The sequence below is a fragment of the Somniosus microcephalus genome, chromosome 6 (genome assembly GCF_052327205.1).
Source record: "Somniosus microcephalus isolate GS21.2 chromosome 6, FLI_Smic_1.0, whole genome shotgun sequence".
Taxonomy (NCBI): Eukaryota; Metazoa; Chordata; class Chondrichthyes; order Squaliformes; family Somniosidae; genus Somniosus; species Somniosus microcephalus.
In genome coordinates this window covers 68,272,921-68,288,221 of record NC_140992.1, presented here as the reverse complement: position 1 = coordinate 68,288,221, position 15,301 = coordinate 68,272,921, and the positions used below count along the sequence as shown (strand labels likewise).

General features: G+C 42.2%; 1 protein-coding gene across 4 annotated transcripts in view; it reads left to right on the top strand.

Annotated features, from left to right (window-relative positions):
• veph1 (ventricular zone expressed PH domain-containing 1) overlaps window positions 1-15,301 on the top strand; it is a 390,667-nt gene that overhangs the window by 169,251 nt on the left and 206,115 nt on the right. For all 4 annotated transcript variants that reach the window (XM_085990360.1, XM_085990361.1, XM_085990362.1 and 1 more), the window contains one exon: window positions 6,746-6,966. In XM_085990360.1, the coding sequence (XP_085846486.1) occupies window positions 6,746-6,966 (221 nt within the window). The remainder of the gene's footprint in view (window positions 1-6,745; window positions 6,967-15,301) is intronic.

Sequence of the window (15,301 nt, the reverse complement as noted above, 5' to 3'; positions counted from 1 at the left end):
ATTTTTTATTAATCCTGTCTTGTTACACAGGACCAGATCAAGATTGCCTGTCCCCTGGTTGGCTCAGTAACATACTGCTCAAGGAACCTGTCCCTAATGCACTCTATGAACTCTTCCTCAAGGCTGCCATGCCCAATTTGATTTGTCCAGTCAATATGAAAGTTAAAATCTCCCATGATTATAGCTGTTCCCTTGTTACAAGCCCCAACTATTTCCTGATTTATATTCCGACCAATAGAGTTGCAACTGTTCGGAGGCCTATAGACTACGCCCACTAGTGACTTTTTCCCCTTATTATTCCTTATCTCCACCCAAACTGTTTCACTATCCTGATCCTTTGACCCAATATCATTTTTCACTATTGCAGTGATAACATAGCCACCCAGCCTCCCTTTCCTTCCTGCCTAATGATTAAAACATTATTACATTATTAAAGCAGGTTCATCAAGAAATTACATTATTACATTATTAAAGCAGGTTCATCAAGAAATAATATATACAGTTGATTATTGTATTTTTTTTTTGCTTTGTTTGAATGTTTAACTTTTTCCCCTTGCATATTATTCGGTTTTATGTTCTTATTCAAGCAGCAACCAAGTAATTTTACTGGAGCATAGTATCAGCTGAAAAAAAGCTTTTAAATCAATTTTTCATGAACATTTTTGGGTATTTTCAGCTGAACATTAATCCAAATAAGTGTACGGCATGCATTTGTGTCCCATAAAAATAGCATCTATTAGAAATTTTTAGTAGGAGGTTAATCTAAATTAGGTGCAGTTCAAGCTGTCATTTTGATTGTATGCATCATTATTCCACTTGGAAGGATTCTGGCAATTCCCAGCATGATCTAATTAAATATTAGACAGAATGTGTAGCAGAGCAAATTAGGAGGAAATCTGTAGTTAGCAGACTAAGGATTTTAAAGTTAATTCCTCAACAGTAAAGTGGTGAACTCAAGCAGAAAGACTGGCACTTCGTTCAAGCACTATATTTCAAGCAAGAATTGAGTTACATTATTTTTAACATTATTTTAATTTTACTTGTCTTCTATTTAAATATTTGCTAAATTTGTCATGAAGCTAATGTTTATTTTCCTCAGGTATGATGCCAGCCTAATTATGTTACTCCAAAGTTAGTGTCTGCTCACCTGATGGCTCAGTGGTTTACACAGTAAGCAACAAGTCCAAAACAAAAGCAAAATACTATAGGTGCTGGAAATTTGAAATAAAAACAGACAATGCTGGAACCGCACAGCAGGGCAGGCAGCATCTGTGGCGAGGGAAACCGAGTTAACGTTTCAGGTCATTGACATTTCATCAGAAAGCTAGTCATGCTGGGAATTGCCAGAACCCTTCCAGGTAGAATAATGATGCATACAATCAAAATGACAGCTTAACTGCTGCAGACTTTGATTAACCTCCTAAAGAAAATTTCAAATACATGCCTTTTTTGTAAGACACAAATGTATGCCTTACACTTATTCGATGACCTTTCATCAGCAGCTCGTCCATACATCCGAGGAAGATGTCAGGCTTATAGTACCAGTGCGCCAGTGGGGGAAAATGCTGTATATCAGTCTATTATTTTTAGTTCTACTTCCACCTGGACCCCTCCCTCTGGCCTCTTACCCTCTCTAGATCTTTTCATTGTGAATTGCCAGCGTGACATCAGCCATCTCAATTTCCCTGCTCCCCTCACTCGAACCTACCTCCCGCTGAACTTGCAGCATTCCGTTCTCTCAGATCCAACCCCAACATTGTCATTAAACTTGCTGACAAGGGTGGCACGGTTGCTGTTTGGCGAACTGACCTCTACCTTGTGGAGGCTGAACACCAACTCTCCGACACCTCCTCCTTACCTCCCCCTGGACCATGACCCCACTACCGAACATCAAGCCATCGTTTCCAAGACTGGCACTGACCTCACCACCTCTAGAGATCTTCCCTGCATGGTCGCCAACCTCATAGTCCCCCAACTTCGCACAGCTCGCTTCTACCTCCTTCCCAAGATCCACAAACAGGACTGCCCTGGTAGACCCATTTAGCCAGCCTGTTCTTGCCCCACAGAACTGATTTTTTCCTATCTCGATTCTTTTTCTCCCCTTGCTCAGACTCTTCCCACCTACACCCACAACACTTCCGATGCCCTCCGCCACTTTAACAGTTTCCAGTTTTCTGGCTCCAACAGTCTCCTTTTCAATATGGACGTAGAGAGGCCCAACCAGTCCCCTTCCACCACCACCCTCCTCCGCCTGGCTGAACTTGTTCTCACATTGAACAACTTCTCCTTTGACTCTACTCACTTGCTCCAAATTAAAGGAGTTGCTATGGGAACCCGCATGGGTCCTAGCTACGCCTGCCTTTTCGTGGGCTATGTGGAACATTCTTTGTTCCAGTCCTACTCGGGAGCCCTCCCTCACCTCTTTTTCCAGTACATTGATGACTGCATCGGTGATGTTCCTGCTCTCGCCCTGAACTCAGAAATGTCATTCACTTTGCTTCCAATTCCCACCCTTCCCTCACCTTCACATGGCCCATCTCCGACTCTTCCCTTCCCTTCCTCGACTTCTCTTCCTCGACTTCTCTGTCACCATCGCTGGGGATAGGCTATTGACAAACATCCACTATAAGCCCACTGACTCCCACAGCTACCTGGACTACACTTCCTCCCACCCTGCTCCCTGTGAGGACTCTATCCCATTCTCCCAGTTTCTCTGTCTCCGTCACATCTGTTCTGACGATGCCACCTTCCATACTAGTGCTTCCGATGTGGCTTTTTTCCTCAACCTAGGATTTCCCTCTACTGTGGTTGACAGGGCTCTTGACCGTGTCTATTCCATTTCCTGCACTTCTGCTTCTACCCCTTTCCCTCCCTCCCAGAACCACGATAGGGTTCCCCTTGTCCTCCCCTTTCACCCCACCAGCCTCCACATTGAATGAATCATCCTCCGCCATTTCTACCAGCTCTAGCATGATCCCACCACCGAACACATCTTTCCCTCACCTCCCCTTTCAGCATTCCAAAGGGACCGCTGCCTCCGCAACACCCTGGTCCACTCCTCAATCACTCCCAACAACTCCTCCCCTTCCCACGGCAACTTCCCTTGCGAGCACAGGCGACGCAACACCTGACCTTTTACTTCCACCCCACCCTTTCCACTGTCCCAGGTCCCAAACACTCCTTCCAGGTGAAACAGCGATTTACTTGTACTTCTTGCAATTTAGTATACATTATTCATTGTTCAAGATGTGGTCTCCTCTACATTGGGGAGACCAAACGCAGATTGGGTGACCACTTTGCGAAACACCTCTGTTGAGTCCGTAAGCGTAACCCCGAGCTTCCGGTTGCCTGTCACTTTAATTCTCCGCTCCACTCCCACTCTGACCTTTCGGCCTTCGGCCTCCTCCACTGTTCCAATGAAGCTCAACGTAAACTTGAGGAACAGCACCTCATCTTTTGATTAGGCACTTTACAGCCTTCTGGACTCAACTTGAGTTCACAATTTCAGACCGTAACCTCTGCCCCTATTTTTTCAGATAGCAGCTGTTGATGATTCTGCCATTCCTATTTACACCTCTTCTCGACTCATCTTTTGTTTCTTTATCTGTCCCATTATCATCTCCTTTTGCTTTGTACAATCAGACCGTTTGTCATTTAATCACTCCTGCCTTCCACCCTATCAAAAACCATCCCTTTTGTTCTTTCCTCTCCTCCCCCCTTTCCCTGCTCCTGCACTTGCTTAAAATCTATTGTATCTCTAACTTTTTCCAGTTCTGATGAAAGGTCATCGACCTGAAATGTTAACTCTGTTTCTCTCTCCACAGATGCTGCCTGACCACCTGAATATTTCCAGTACTTTCTGTTTTTATTTCAGATTTCCAGCATCCGCAGTATTTTGCTTTTTATTATTTTTAAATCCTGACTGGTTACACTTAACAGGACCAAATGTTATGTTCCATGTTGGATTTGATTATCCATGTCTGTATTTATCCCTATAATCCATTTCGTAACCAGATTTTGGTCCAACTCTTCATAGATAGCTGTAACATTAATTACTTTGATCGCATATTTAGTACTCTCAAGGTTGACCAAATTTTGTATTGATGTCCTCTACTCCTCCAGCCCCAACTTGAGCTGTGCCTGCATTATCCATTCCTTTCAGTATTATAAAGACTGTTGCCTCTCAATCTTCTCTAAGGACAGCAACTCGACTTCAGTCAGCCTGTCCTAAAATTTTAGCCCTTCGAATCTCATTATAATATTTGCTTCTTCCCATAGCCCTCCGTTACCCATCTCTGTCCCCTTGAAAAGTGAGGTGTCCTCATTGGAAAAGAGAAGGTTGGATGGTGATACAATTACAATTCAATTTTATTTGTCATATATGCAGCAGACGTGTGTACTGCACAAAGAAATGTTGATTTTTATGAGTCCTCCCAACATTGGAATAAATATGGCATAACAATGATATAATTGTTGTTGTCAGGATTCTAAAGGGACTAGATAATACTGACCATGAAGAGCTATTTCACCTTGTCCAGAACAGTAGAATCAGAAGACACAACCTGCATTTGAAAGGGGTAAATTCAAAACTAATCTCTGGAAACAATGGGGGTAATTTTAAACCCCCAAGATGTGGGGGAGATGAGGAATGTTAAATATGTGAAACCCGACCCCAATCCTCTGCGAACGTGCCTAATTCTGGTTTAGCTGCGGTGAGTTTGGAGACGTCCAAGTAACAAGCTCTGGAAAGGCGGGTCTGTAATTATAATATTTAAATGAGGCTCTGTCCCTCTGATTTTTGGGATACATTTGAATTTAACGGCTGCGGGCCGGCTTTCCCAGGGCTCAGGAAACCCGGCAGCTAAAGGGGTGGGGTGGGAGTTACCGGCTTACCGGCTGCAGCAGGCAAGTGCTTGTGGGCCAGCAGGAACAGGAATGCTTCTTCCACCCCTCAAGAAAACCAGCTGCCGCGATCGGTCTCCCTCCCCGCGATCTAACGATCCCCGTGATCTAACAAACTCCGCAATCTAACAACTCACCCCATCATACTCCAATCATTCCCTTCCTTCTCGCTGTCACACTCAGACCGCCCCCCCACCACGCCCCGATCATTTCTGATTGCTGGGGACTGTCCCCAGTGGTCCCCGGCTGCGGCCTTCCACCACTGGCTTTCCCACCCGGCAGCCAGCCAGCCCCTCAATCTGGTCGGCTACCAGGCAGGAAACAGTTAAAAAATGCTAATGAGTTCCTGCCGTTAAATTCAGCAGGACCTCTGCGTTCCTGGCATTTCTGGGTTTCCCTGCCACAAACATGCACCCTCCCTGCCGCCTCGTATATATCGGGGTCAATAATCTATGGAACAGACTTTCAAGGGAGACGGTGGAAGCAGTTAGCAATGGTTCATTCAAATGCAAATTAGATAGATTTCTTTCAGAAAATAACATTTTGGGATGCAGTGTATGAGTAATTTGAGACATGATGTGGTAAGTGTAGCTAGCATGCTTGGGAGGAAAAAGGTGACCTTGGACCTATGGTTCCCAAAGCTGTCCATATCTGGGGTTTTCCTCGTGTCATTTCTGGGTCTATTGTAGACTAATTGATAGAGATTGATTGCTATGATTAGTCAACAACTCCATTATCATTGTATCATGCAGCTACCAGGATAGTCGAAGGCGAACTAAATGGACCTTGGTCTTTTTTTGTCCAGCAATTGCTATGTCCCTAAAACTGAACCCAGTATTTCAAGTGTTGGCTGGCAAAAGAGTTTGTAGCAGTTAAAATAGTCTATTTCAAACTGTATTCAATTTCCTTGAGATGCATTCTGAGACGTGAAAGGCTTTCTTAACAATTGCTTCATGAGCATTAAGCAATGATATAAAAATCTTTTTCATTTAACCGTTTCTAAAAGCATTAATCTATTATGTACACCTATTTTTTTTTATTCCAATGCTACTGTGTGTTATCTTGGATGTAACCATGTTAAATTCAATCTGACATTCCTTTGTACTTTAAAATTATCCCGGTCCTATTGAATATCATCAAGTTCTTCTAGGTGATTGTATAGTAATCAACCCTAGCCGATTTCCTTTTTCCCCTCCTTAACCGTGTATTGTTGAAACCAATTGTGGTGCTTTCGCTGAGGTAGGTTAACCCAGCACCGACCATGAACTGAACCCGGAGGTTCAGCTAGGATGTTTACATAAGTTTACCATAGAGCACATATACCAGAAACGCTGTCTACGGAGGTCACGGTCCATCATCAAAGACCCTACCCACCCCAGCCACAGTCTGTTCGCCCTCCTGCCATCTGGGAGACGCTACAGATGCATTCGCACCCGTACGACCAGATTTAGGAACAGCTTCTTTCCCAGGGCTGTCATCCTACTGAACTCCACAAATAAACTCTAAAGCCTGCACATCTGCCAATGCACTTTATTATGGTTATATTTATGTTAATATACTACAAGCCAAATGTATGTTGAATGTTTAAATGTCTTAATCCAAATGTACACTCTCGGGAGCCGCAAGCCTACATTTCGTTGTACTGCACTTGTAACAATGACAATAAAAGTTGATTTGATTTGATTCCTCTGCTGTAACCTATATATAGAATTCCAAAAAATATTAACCAGACCTTCACCATTTTCTTTGTTTGATTTTTGGAAATGCTTATTTAGTTATAACAGCTGTTAGAAGAACTGTTTTACCTGCTCTAATGATCAATCATACCTATGATTTTCCTTAGGAAAAGGCAAGACGCTGCCTGGTTTATTTGGTGACTCAGCTGGCAAATATGGAGCATTGTTTTCATCATATTCTGCTACTAGAGATTAAAAGCATCACTGACACATTTGGCAACATTCTAGGAGCTCAGAGCAAAGACATATATTGCATGAGTAACAGCTTCACTGCAATTGCCAAACTTCTTGTCAAACATCTTGAGAAAGACGTTACTGCATCCATGAGGTAATTTACTGTCCTATAAATAATGTGTGTGTGTTCTAGGTGTATTTGTCAAGAATAAGGTTGTATAACAATGGGCCATAACTTGCTGTCGAAATAACGGTGAGCCTAATGGCGTTCACCGTTATTTTTGTGCAAATGGTATAGCAACTTCAGGCGAGGAGCAGATGCGCGGTTAAACACGGAAATCCAACAGTTGCTGACTGAGTTGTGCCGCTCCGCCATTAGCTTCGTGGAAACGGCATCTTGCTGTCTGCCTCATCATTGAAATGTATTGAATGGCGTGAAGTTGCTGTATTTGCGCGGTAGATATGAACTAACCTCAACACAGAAAGTTAAGTCTTCTCCATTTCAGTTGAAGTACACTTTTAACGACATGATAAGTGTTAGTTACTGACCGTCAACCTTGCTGGCACTGAAAATTAACTATTAAAAGCATGGAGTCTCATTTCTTCAATTGTTGTTGGATTTAAATTAAAGCTTTTTTTTTTTACTTTTTCTTTTGTCTCATTTTTCTCTTTCTCTTAATCCAATCTTTCTTTCCCTCTTTATTTCTGTGATTTGACATTGAATTCACCCACTCTATTTTGCACTTGTACTGTTAATTTCACAATCTTTCAATCTGATGAGTTAAGGCGATACACAGTTGCTTGCCCTGTTCACTGGTCCCAGATGCCCTATTTCCCTCGCTGCACCGTTATCAGCTCGCACATTTAACAACTTGCCACACACAAAATTTACAAGCCTAAATGTGCAGATGCCGTTAGATGCCCTGCTACAGCAAATTATGGCCCAATTTATTATTCAAAATGATTTTAGTTTTATGTACAGATTGTTTCTGGTAGTCACGACAGATTATAAGCCAGTAAATTTGCAGTGAATATTTAAGTTATTAAGCCTTTATTGTGCATCATCTGTGTGAAGTATCCTAGCCGTAGATGTCTGTTGAGACAACCAATGCGGACAAAAAAATACATAGCCCCATGAGGGTGATTGCAGAACAATAATTTCCTTAAGGTTCAGAAGGCAATTATAAACCACTTGGCTTTGCTCTTGAGCTATTGCATTATTTGAGCCCCCCTCAATGGGATTTCTATTTGAAAATCACTCGGGCATCAGTTTTAGTGTATTGAAAAGAAAATCCATGTGAGTTATTTGCCATAATATGCAAATGTTTGTGAAGAAAGTTTTCATTTGAAGATAATTGATCAAGCTTTTTCATTAAATTACAAATAAGAAATAACTTGTTTATTGTGCTAATGCAGCAATGATGGAATTCTATTTCCACCCAAAAAAAAACTATGGGGTAGATTTTCAACTTGCCTTCTGAAATCAATGGAAATAAAAATCAGATGACTTGTATAATGGACGGCCAATCCGCAGCAATAGTTTTACGTGCAGGCAGTTGAAAAACTAGAAAGAAAGAAATACTGATAACGCATAAAATAAAAACGACGTTTACTCATTTTGTATCATTATTAATTCATAAAGATATATGATAACCACTAGTTGCACAGCACAATAAAGCCCAGTTAAGATCACTATCTGTTTCTTAGGGGGAAATATATTCAGCTGCAGTACCATTTCTCTGCTACTTTTTATGCCATTACAGGTTGAGCATTCAAATTCCAGAATCCAGAATCCGGACTCCGGGCGATTGGAGTCAGGGTCGTCCGGAATCCGTAACTCCGGATTTTGGACGCTCAACCTGTACTTCAAAAAGCCATTAACTTTTGTTGTCTTTTTAAAAAAAAAATCCTATGAAAAATGCGAGTGATGCAATAAAACTGTTTTATCCTCCTTAATCGGCACAGCTCCACTAAGTGTTTCCGCTAGGCTGCGGCCATGGCCTAGTGTGGGCCATTGGATGCTCTCCAGAGCTCGCAGCGTCCCTCCCTTTTAACAGAAGGGGAGGGGCGGAGAAACGCGTCAGCTCTACGCGGAGCGGCCCAGGCATTTCCGGACTTGGAACGTGTTTCTGATGTCCAGAAACGCCCGAGCCCAGGTTGCGATATTTCCGGACTTTGGACATCAGAAACACATGCCGAAGTCCAGAAAAACATGAAAACCGGCTCGGCCTCGGTCCCGAGGTTGCCGGATTCAGGACGTTCAACCTGTATAAACACTAATACGATAGCAAAATACTGCAGATGCTGGAAATCCGAAATAACAACAGAAAATGCTGGAAAAACTCAGCAGGCCAGGCAACATCCGTGGAGAGAGAAACAGAGTTAACGTTTCAGGTCGAAACCCTTCTTCAGAACTGAGGAAAAAAAGCAGGAAATGAAACAGATTAAAAGGCTAGTTTGGGGGCTGGGAAATGGGGGAGGGGATTAAAGAACAAAAGGGAAGGTCCGAGAGGTGAAGAGACATTAAGAGATAGACGAGACGAGATGGTAATAGGACAGGTAAAGAGACAAAAGATGGCTCTAGATGAAGTGTGAAATGCGCTGGCAGAATGAGAGACAGCTGCCATGTGGGAGAGAAAGAAAGGAAAAGGCACAAACCAAAGATGTGGATAAAAAATATATAAAATATAATAGGGGCCGAGGTTATGATCTGAAATTGTTGAACTCGATATTGAGTCCGGAAGGCTGTAAAGTGCCTAATCGGAAGATGAGGTGCTCGAGCTTACACTGAGCTTCCATGGAACAATGCAAGAGGCTGCGGACGGTGAGGTCTGAGTGGGAATGGAGCAGTGAATTGAAATGACAGGTGACCGGAAGCTCGGGGTCACCCTTACGGACTGAACGGAGGTGTTCCGCAAAGCAGTCACCCAATCTGTGTTTGGTCTCCCCAATGTAGAGGAGACCACATCGTGAGCAGTGAATACAGTATACTAGATTGCAAGAAGTACAAGTAAATCGCTGTTTCACCTGGAAGGGGTGTTTGGGGCCCTGGACAGTGGGAAGGAGGGAGGTATAAGGGCAGGTGTTGCATCTCCTGCGCTTGCACGGGAAGGTGCCGGACGAAGGGGAAGGGGTGATAGAGGAGTGGACTAGGGTGTCTAGGGTTTCAGATGGATGGGGATGTTCCCATTTTAAATGTGAAAAATCCCAGTAGGACTTTGCATGGATAAAGAGGAACCTGAGAGAATAAGTATGATTTTAAACTGTTTCCAGTTGGCTGATCTTCATTCTTTTTACCCTAACATAAGTAAGATTCAAATGATGACCTTATTAACGTTGTCATACTCCTTCCAGAGGGAGTAAAACATATAGAGAATCTTGTTGAGAGGTGGAGGTATTGAGCCTCACCAGCAGTATGAAACTATAAGGTTTTAGTAGAAATAAGCGTATTTTATAGCTTGATGTATAACGTGCAGAATCACAAACTGAGTAAACTCATTTTAGAAAATCTGCCATTGTACTTCACAGCACCATGTTGTCTAATAATTAAAATTTATAGTACTGATGTCATATATACATTTAACATCAAACACAATAAAACAAACTCCACAGCAAAATGTGTCACACTCCGATATACCCAAAATATTCCTCCTTCTGTCCTTAAATAAGAACTTCAGTTTGAAACACAAATTTGTACTATGTCAACTACACATCTCAGTGTCTGAATTGACAGCTTCCATATTCAAGTCAGCAGAGTAATGAATCACAGGACCCGTTGAATGTAAAATTTCACCAACATTTCAGTCTACACAACAGGAAATCTAATTAAAAAAACAACAACTTCTGCATTGTTTTAGTTTAAAAAAAAGAGCAGCTTTTGTATGTAACAGATGCATGACTCACGCCTGGTGGGGATGCTAAAAAATAAATGACTTGTGAATTGGACCTCAACTCTTGAGCTGTGGCACACTTTGTTTATCGGGAACTTGCAGGCCCTGTTATATATTTTCTGAATGTTCCGCTGGCTTTTATTTAGCAAATATTTGATGTTTACATCAAAGGATTAAGAAACAGTTGCCCTTTTGTTTATGGTCTAGTATGCACAGTAATCTTCAAGGTGCAGAAGTGTTCGGAATGTCTAGTAGATTGATTGATGTAATGGGCTGGTTAACTTCAGTTATATCATAATGGTTTTTTTTGATCCACAGTAGTTAGATTACTGGTTTTTAAACAACTAAATATTAAATCGGATTTACTAAGCTAACTGGAATTGAAGCATTGTTTTTGATTAATCTATTGGAAACATGTTTAATGTATGGTTCAGAGAATGCAAGTATGAGCTTTGTGTTATCTATCCATTGTACAGAAGCAAACAGCCCATAATTATAGACAATCCTCACCTTACTTGCTCATCCTATGTTAAAGATCAAAAAGCAAAACAAAAGTGCCATAGCAGCAAGCTGTGCATTATGCAGTTATACAGTGGTTCAGTTAGCCAACAAGGACAGGCTGAAATTAATTGCACGAACTGTGAAAAAGCTAAATGCAATGAAGGAATAGTTCTGTTTGGAGAGTATTTTTCTAAGTATTTTCTTTTGATAAGAATCTATGAATATGACCATGACCAAAGACTATTTTCTTTATTATTCTGAACTTAATTTATGTGTTCACCAAATTTGGCAGCTCATTCTGGAGACAGTTCAAATTATGAACTACATAATGATCGATTCCTATTTACATGGTTTCGTGTAATTTAAACAAATTATAGCAGATTAAACCACTGTCCCTTGACATTCAATGGCATAACCATCGCCGAATCCCCCACCATCAACACCCTGGGTGGGGTCACCGTTGACCAGAAACTTAACTGGACCAGCCACATAAATACAGTGGCAACAAGAGCAGGTCAGAGGCTAGGTATTCTGCGGCGAGTGTCTCACCTGACTCCCCAACGCCTTTCTACCATCTACAAGGCACAAGTAAGGAGTGTGATGGAATACTGTCCACTTGCCTGGATGAGTGCAGCTCCAACAACACCCAAGAAGCTCGACACCACACAGGACAAAGCAGCCCGTTTGATTGGCACTCCATCTACCACCTTAAACATTCACTCCCTCCACCGCCAGCGTACCATGGCTGCAGTGTGTACCATCTACAAGATGTACTGCAGCAACTCGCCACGGCTTCTTCGGCAGTACCTCCCAAACCCACGACCTCTTCCACCTAGAAGGACAAGGTCAGCAGGCGCATGGGAATACCACCACCTCCAAGTTCCCCACCCAAGTCACACATCATCCTGACTTAGAAGTATATCGCCGATCCTTCATCGTTGCTGGGACAAAATCCTGTAACTCCCTACCTAACAGCACTGTGGGAGTACCTTCACCACTCGGACTGCAGCGGTTCAAGAGAGCGGCTCACCACCACCTTCTCAAGGGCAATTAGGGATGGGCAATAAATGCTGGCTTTGCCAGCGACGCCCACATAAAATAATCCCATAAAAATGAATTTAAAAAAAAAGATAGACCCTACATTCTCCTCATTGCAGCATCTCATTTAAAAAAAAACTGAATTCAATAAATTGTAGAAAGATGGATCATATCCTAAAAATCACTATTCAGCAATAAACCAATATTCACTACTATATAATCAACTGATTTCAGCTGGTGATTTATTTTTGCAATTTGCAACTTTTTTTTTGCAAATTGATAGTTATGTACCAATTATTAATGTTAAATAATTGGATTTTGGAGATGGTTAGAATTTTTTTTCAGAAACTTTCTTGGTTCGATATTGAATGAGATTTAGATAGGTTATGGAGTTGATTTATGGTAGATTAATGGACTTAAAATTTGAAAGTTTTTACTTAGAGGTGAGGCAAAGATAGTACTTTCTGTTCAAAGTATTCTTTCATCTCTGTCTGAGAATAATACATTGGTAAACATAATAATCATTTGTTTCAAAATACTGTTGAATTTGTTGCCTTATGGAAGGAGGATGTCCATTCCTCCTCAGCCACACCATAATATAAGTTATGGTAAAGGTCCACATGCATTTCTGAAGTTGCTCCATTTGCTGCTCTGGTGCCGTGCACTTCAAATATGCCCTGACCTTGAAAAAACTGCAACAGCTGACCACATGTAGACAGTTTTGTGACATCATTTTGAAAACTTTGGCTCCTCCCTGCAGACCTGGCACATTTGTAAATGTAATAGGGGGAGGGGAGAACTTAAAAAAAAAAAAAATATTGCCTATATTTGCAGAATTTGATATCCTGCATGAATATCATGAGTAACAATCCAAGCAGCATAGTAGTCATAAATCTCACCTACATGATTCAATTTCCTGCATCTGAAGAAATGATTGATGCAAATTAGATGCAAACATGTCCTAATAGAATGAAATGCAAGCAATACTTGAGTAACTGTGGAACATAGGAACAGGAGTGGGCCATTTAGCCCCTCGAGCCTGTTCCGCTATTCAATGAGATCATGGCTGATATGTGACCTAACTCCATATACAGGTTGAGCGTCCTGAATCCGGCAACCTCGGGACAGAGGCCGAGCCGGTTTTCGTGTTTTTCCGAACTTCGGAATGTGTTTCTGATATCTGAAATCCGGAAACGCCCAAGCCCAGGTTGTGATATTTCCGGACGTCGGACATCAGAAACACGTTCCGAGTCCAGAAATGCCTGGGCCCAGGTTGCAATATTTCCGGTTTTTGGTAAGCCTCCCTCAGGGTATCCGGATTCCGGAACATTTTACTGATTCCGGACGACCCTGCCACCAGTCGTCCTGGAGTCCGGATTCCGGAACATTCCGGATTCCGGAACTCCAATTTTGGACGCTCAACCTGTACTCGCTTTTGCCCTATATCCCTTACTACCTTTGGTTAACAAAAAGCTATCAATCTCCGATTTAAAGTTAACAATTGATCTAGCATCAATTGCTGTTTGCGGAAGAGAGTTCCAAACTTCTACCACCCTTTGTGTGTAGAAGTGTTTCCTAATTTAATTCCTGAAAGGTCTGACTCTATTTTTTAGACTATCCCCCTAGTCCTAGACTCCCCTAACCAACGGAAATAGTTTCTGTCTATCTACCCTGTCTGTTCCCCTTAATATCCTGAAAACTTTGATTGGATCATTCCTTAACCTTCTGAATTCTAGGGAATACAACCCTAATTTGTATAATCTCTCCTCGTAACTTAACGCTTGAAGTCCGGGTATCATTCTGGTAAACCTACGCTGCAAATTGGCATACGGTAAATAAGATCAGAAAGATGAACGAGTGGCTCAAAGATTGGTGTGGGAGAAATGGGTTTCGATTCTTGGGGCACTGGCACCAGTACTGGGGTAAGAAGGGGCTGTTCCGTCGGGACACTGGGACATTGGAACTGGTTCTGGGGGAAGTGGGACCAGTTCAAACAGGACGGGGCAGGGCTGGGACCGATGTCCTAGGGGGAGTGTTTGCTAGTGCTCTGGGGGAGGGTTTAAACTAAAATGGCAGGGTGTTGGGAACCTGAGCAGGGGGACAGAGGAAAGGGAAACAAGGATAAAAGCAAAAGATAGGAAGGAGAAAAACAAAAGTGGCAGTCAGAGAAATCAACGGTTTAAATCAAACATGGCCACAGTAAATAATAATTCTAAGAGCGTTAAAAAAACAAGCCTGAAGGCTTTGTGTCTTAATGCGAGGAGCATTCATAATAAGGTGGATGAATTAGCTGCGCAAATAGAGGTAAACGAATATGATTTTGATTGGGATTACGGAAACATGGCTCCAGGGTGGCCAAGGCTGGGAACTCAACATCCAGGGGTATTCAATATTCAGGAAAGATAGGCAAAAAGGAAAGGGAGGTGGGGTAGCATTGCTGGTTAAAGAAGGGATTAACACAATTGTAAGGAAGGATATTCGCTCTGATGATGTGGAATCTGTATGGGTAGAACTGAGAAATACCAAGGGGCAGAAAACGTTAGTGGGGGTGGTATATAGACCTCCAAACAGTAATGTGAAAGTTGGAGATGGCATTAAAAGGGAAATTAGAGAAGCATGCAATAAGGGCACCGCAGTCATCATGGGTGACTTTAATCTACATATAGCTTGGGCTAACCAAATTAGTAACAATACTGTGGAGGAGGAATTCCTGGAGTGTTTACGGGATGGTTTCCTGGACCAATATGTCGAGGAACCAATCAGAGATCAGGCTATCTTAGACTGGGTATTATGTAACAAGAAAGGATTAATTAGCAATCTTGTACGAGGCCCCTTGGGTCGGAGCGATCATAATATGATAGAATTCTTCATTAAGATGGAGAATGAAGTAGTTGACTCAGAGACAAGGGTCCTCAATTTAAATAAAGGAAACTACGATGGTCTGAGGTGCGAGTTGGGTAGGATTGATTGGGGAATGTCACTCAAAGGGTTGACGGTGGATAGGCAATGGCAAACACTCAAAGATCACATGGATGAACTACAGAATTTGTTCATCCCAGT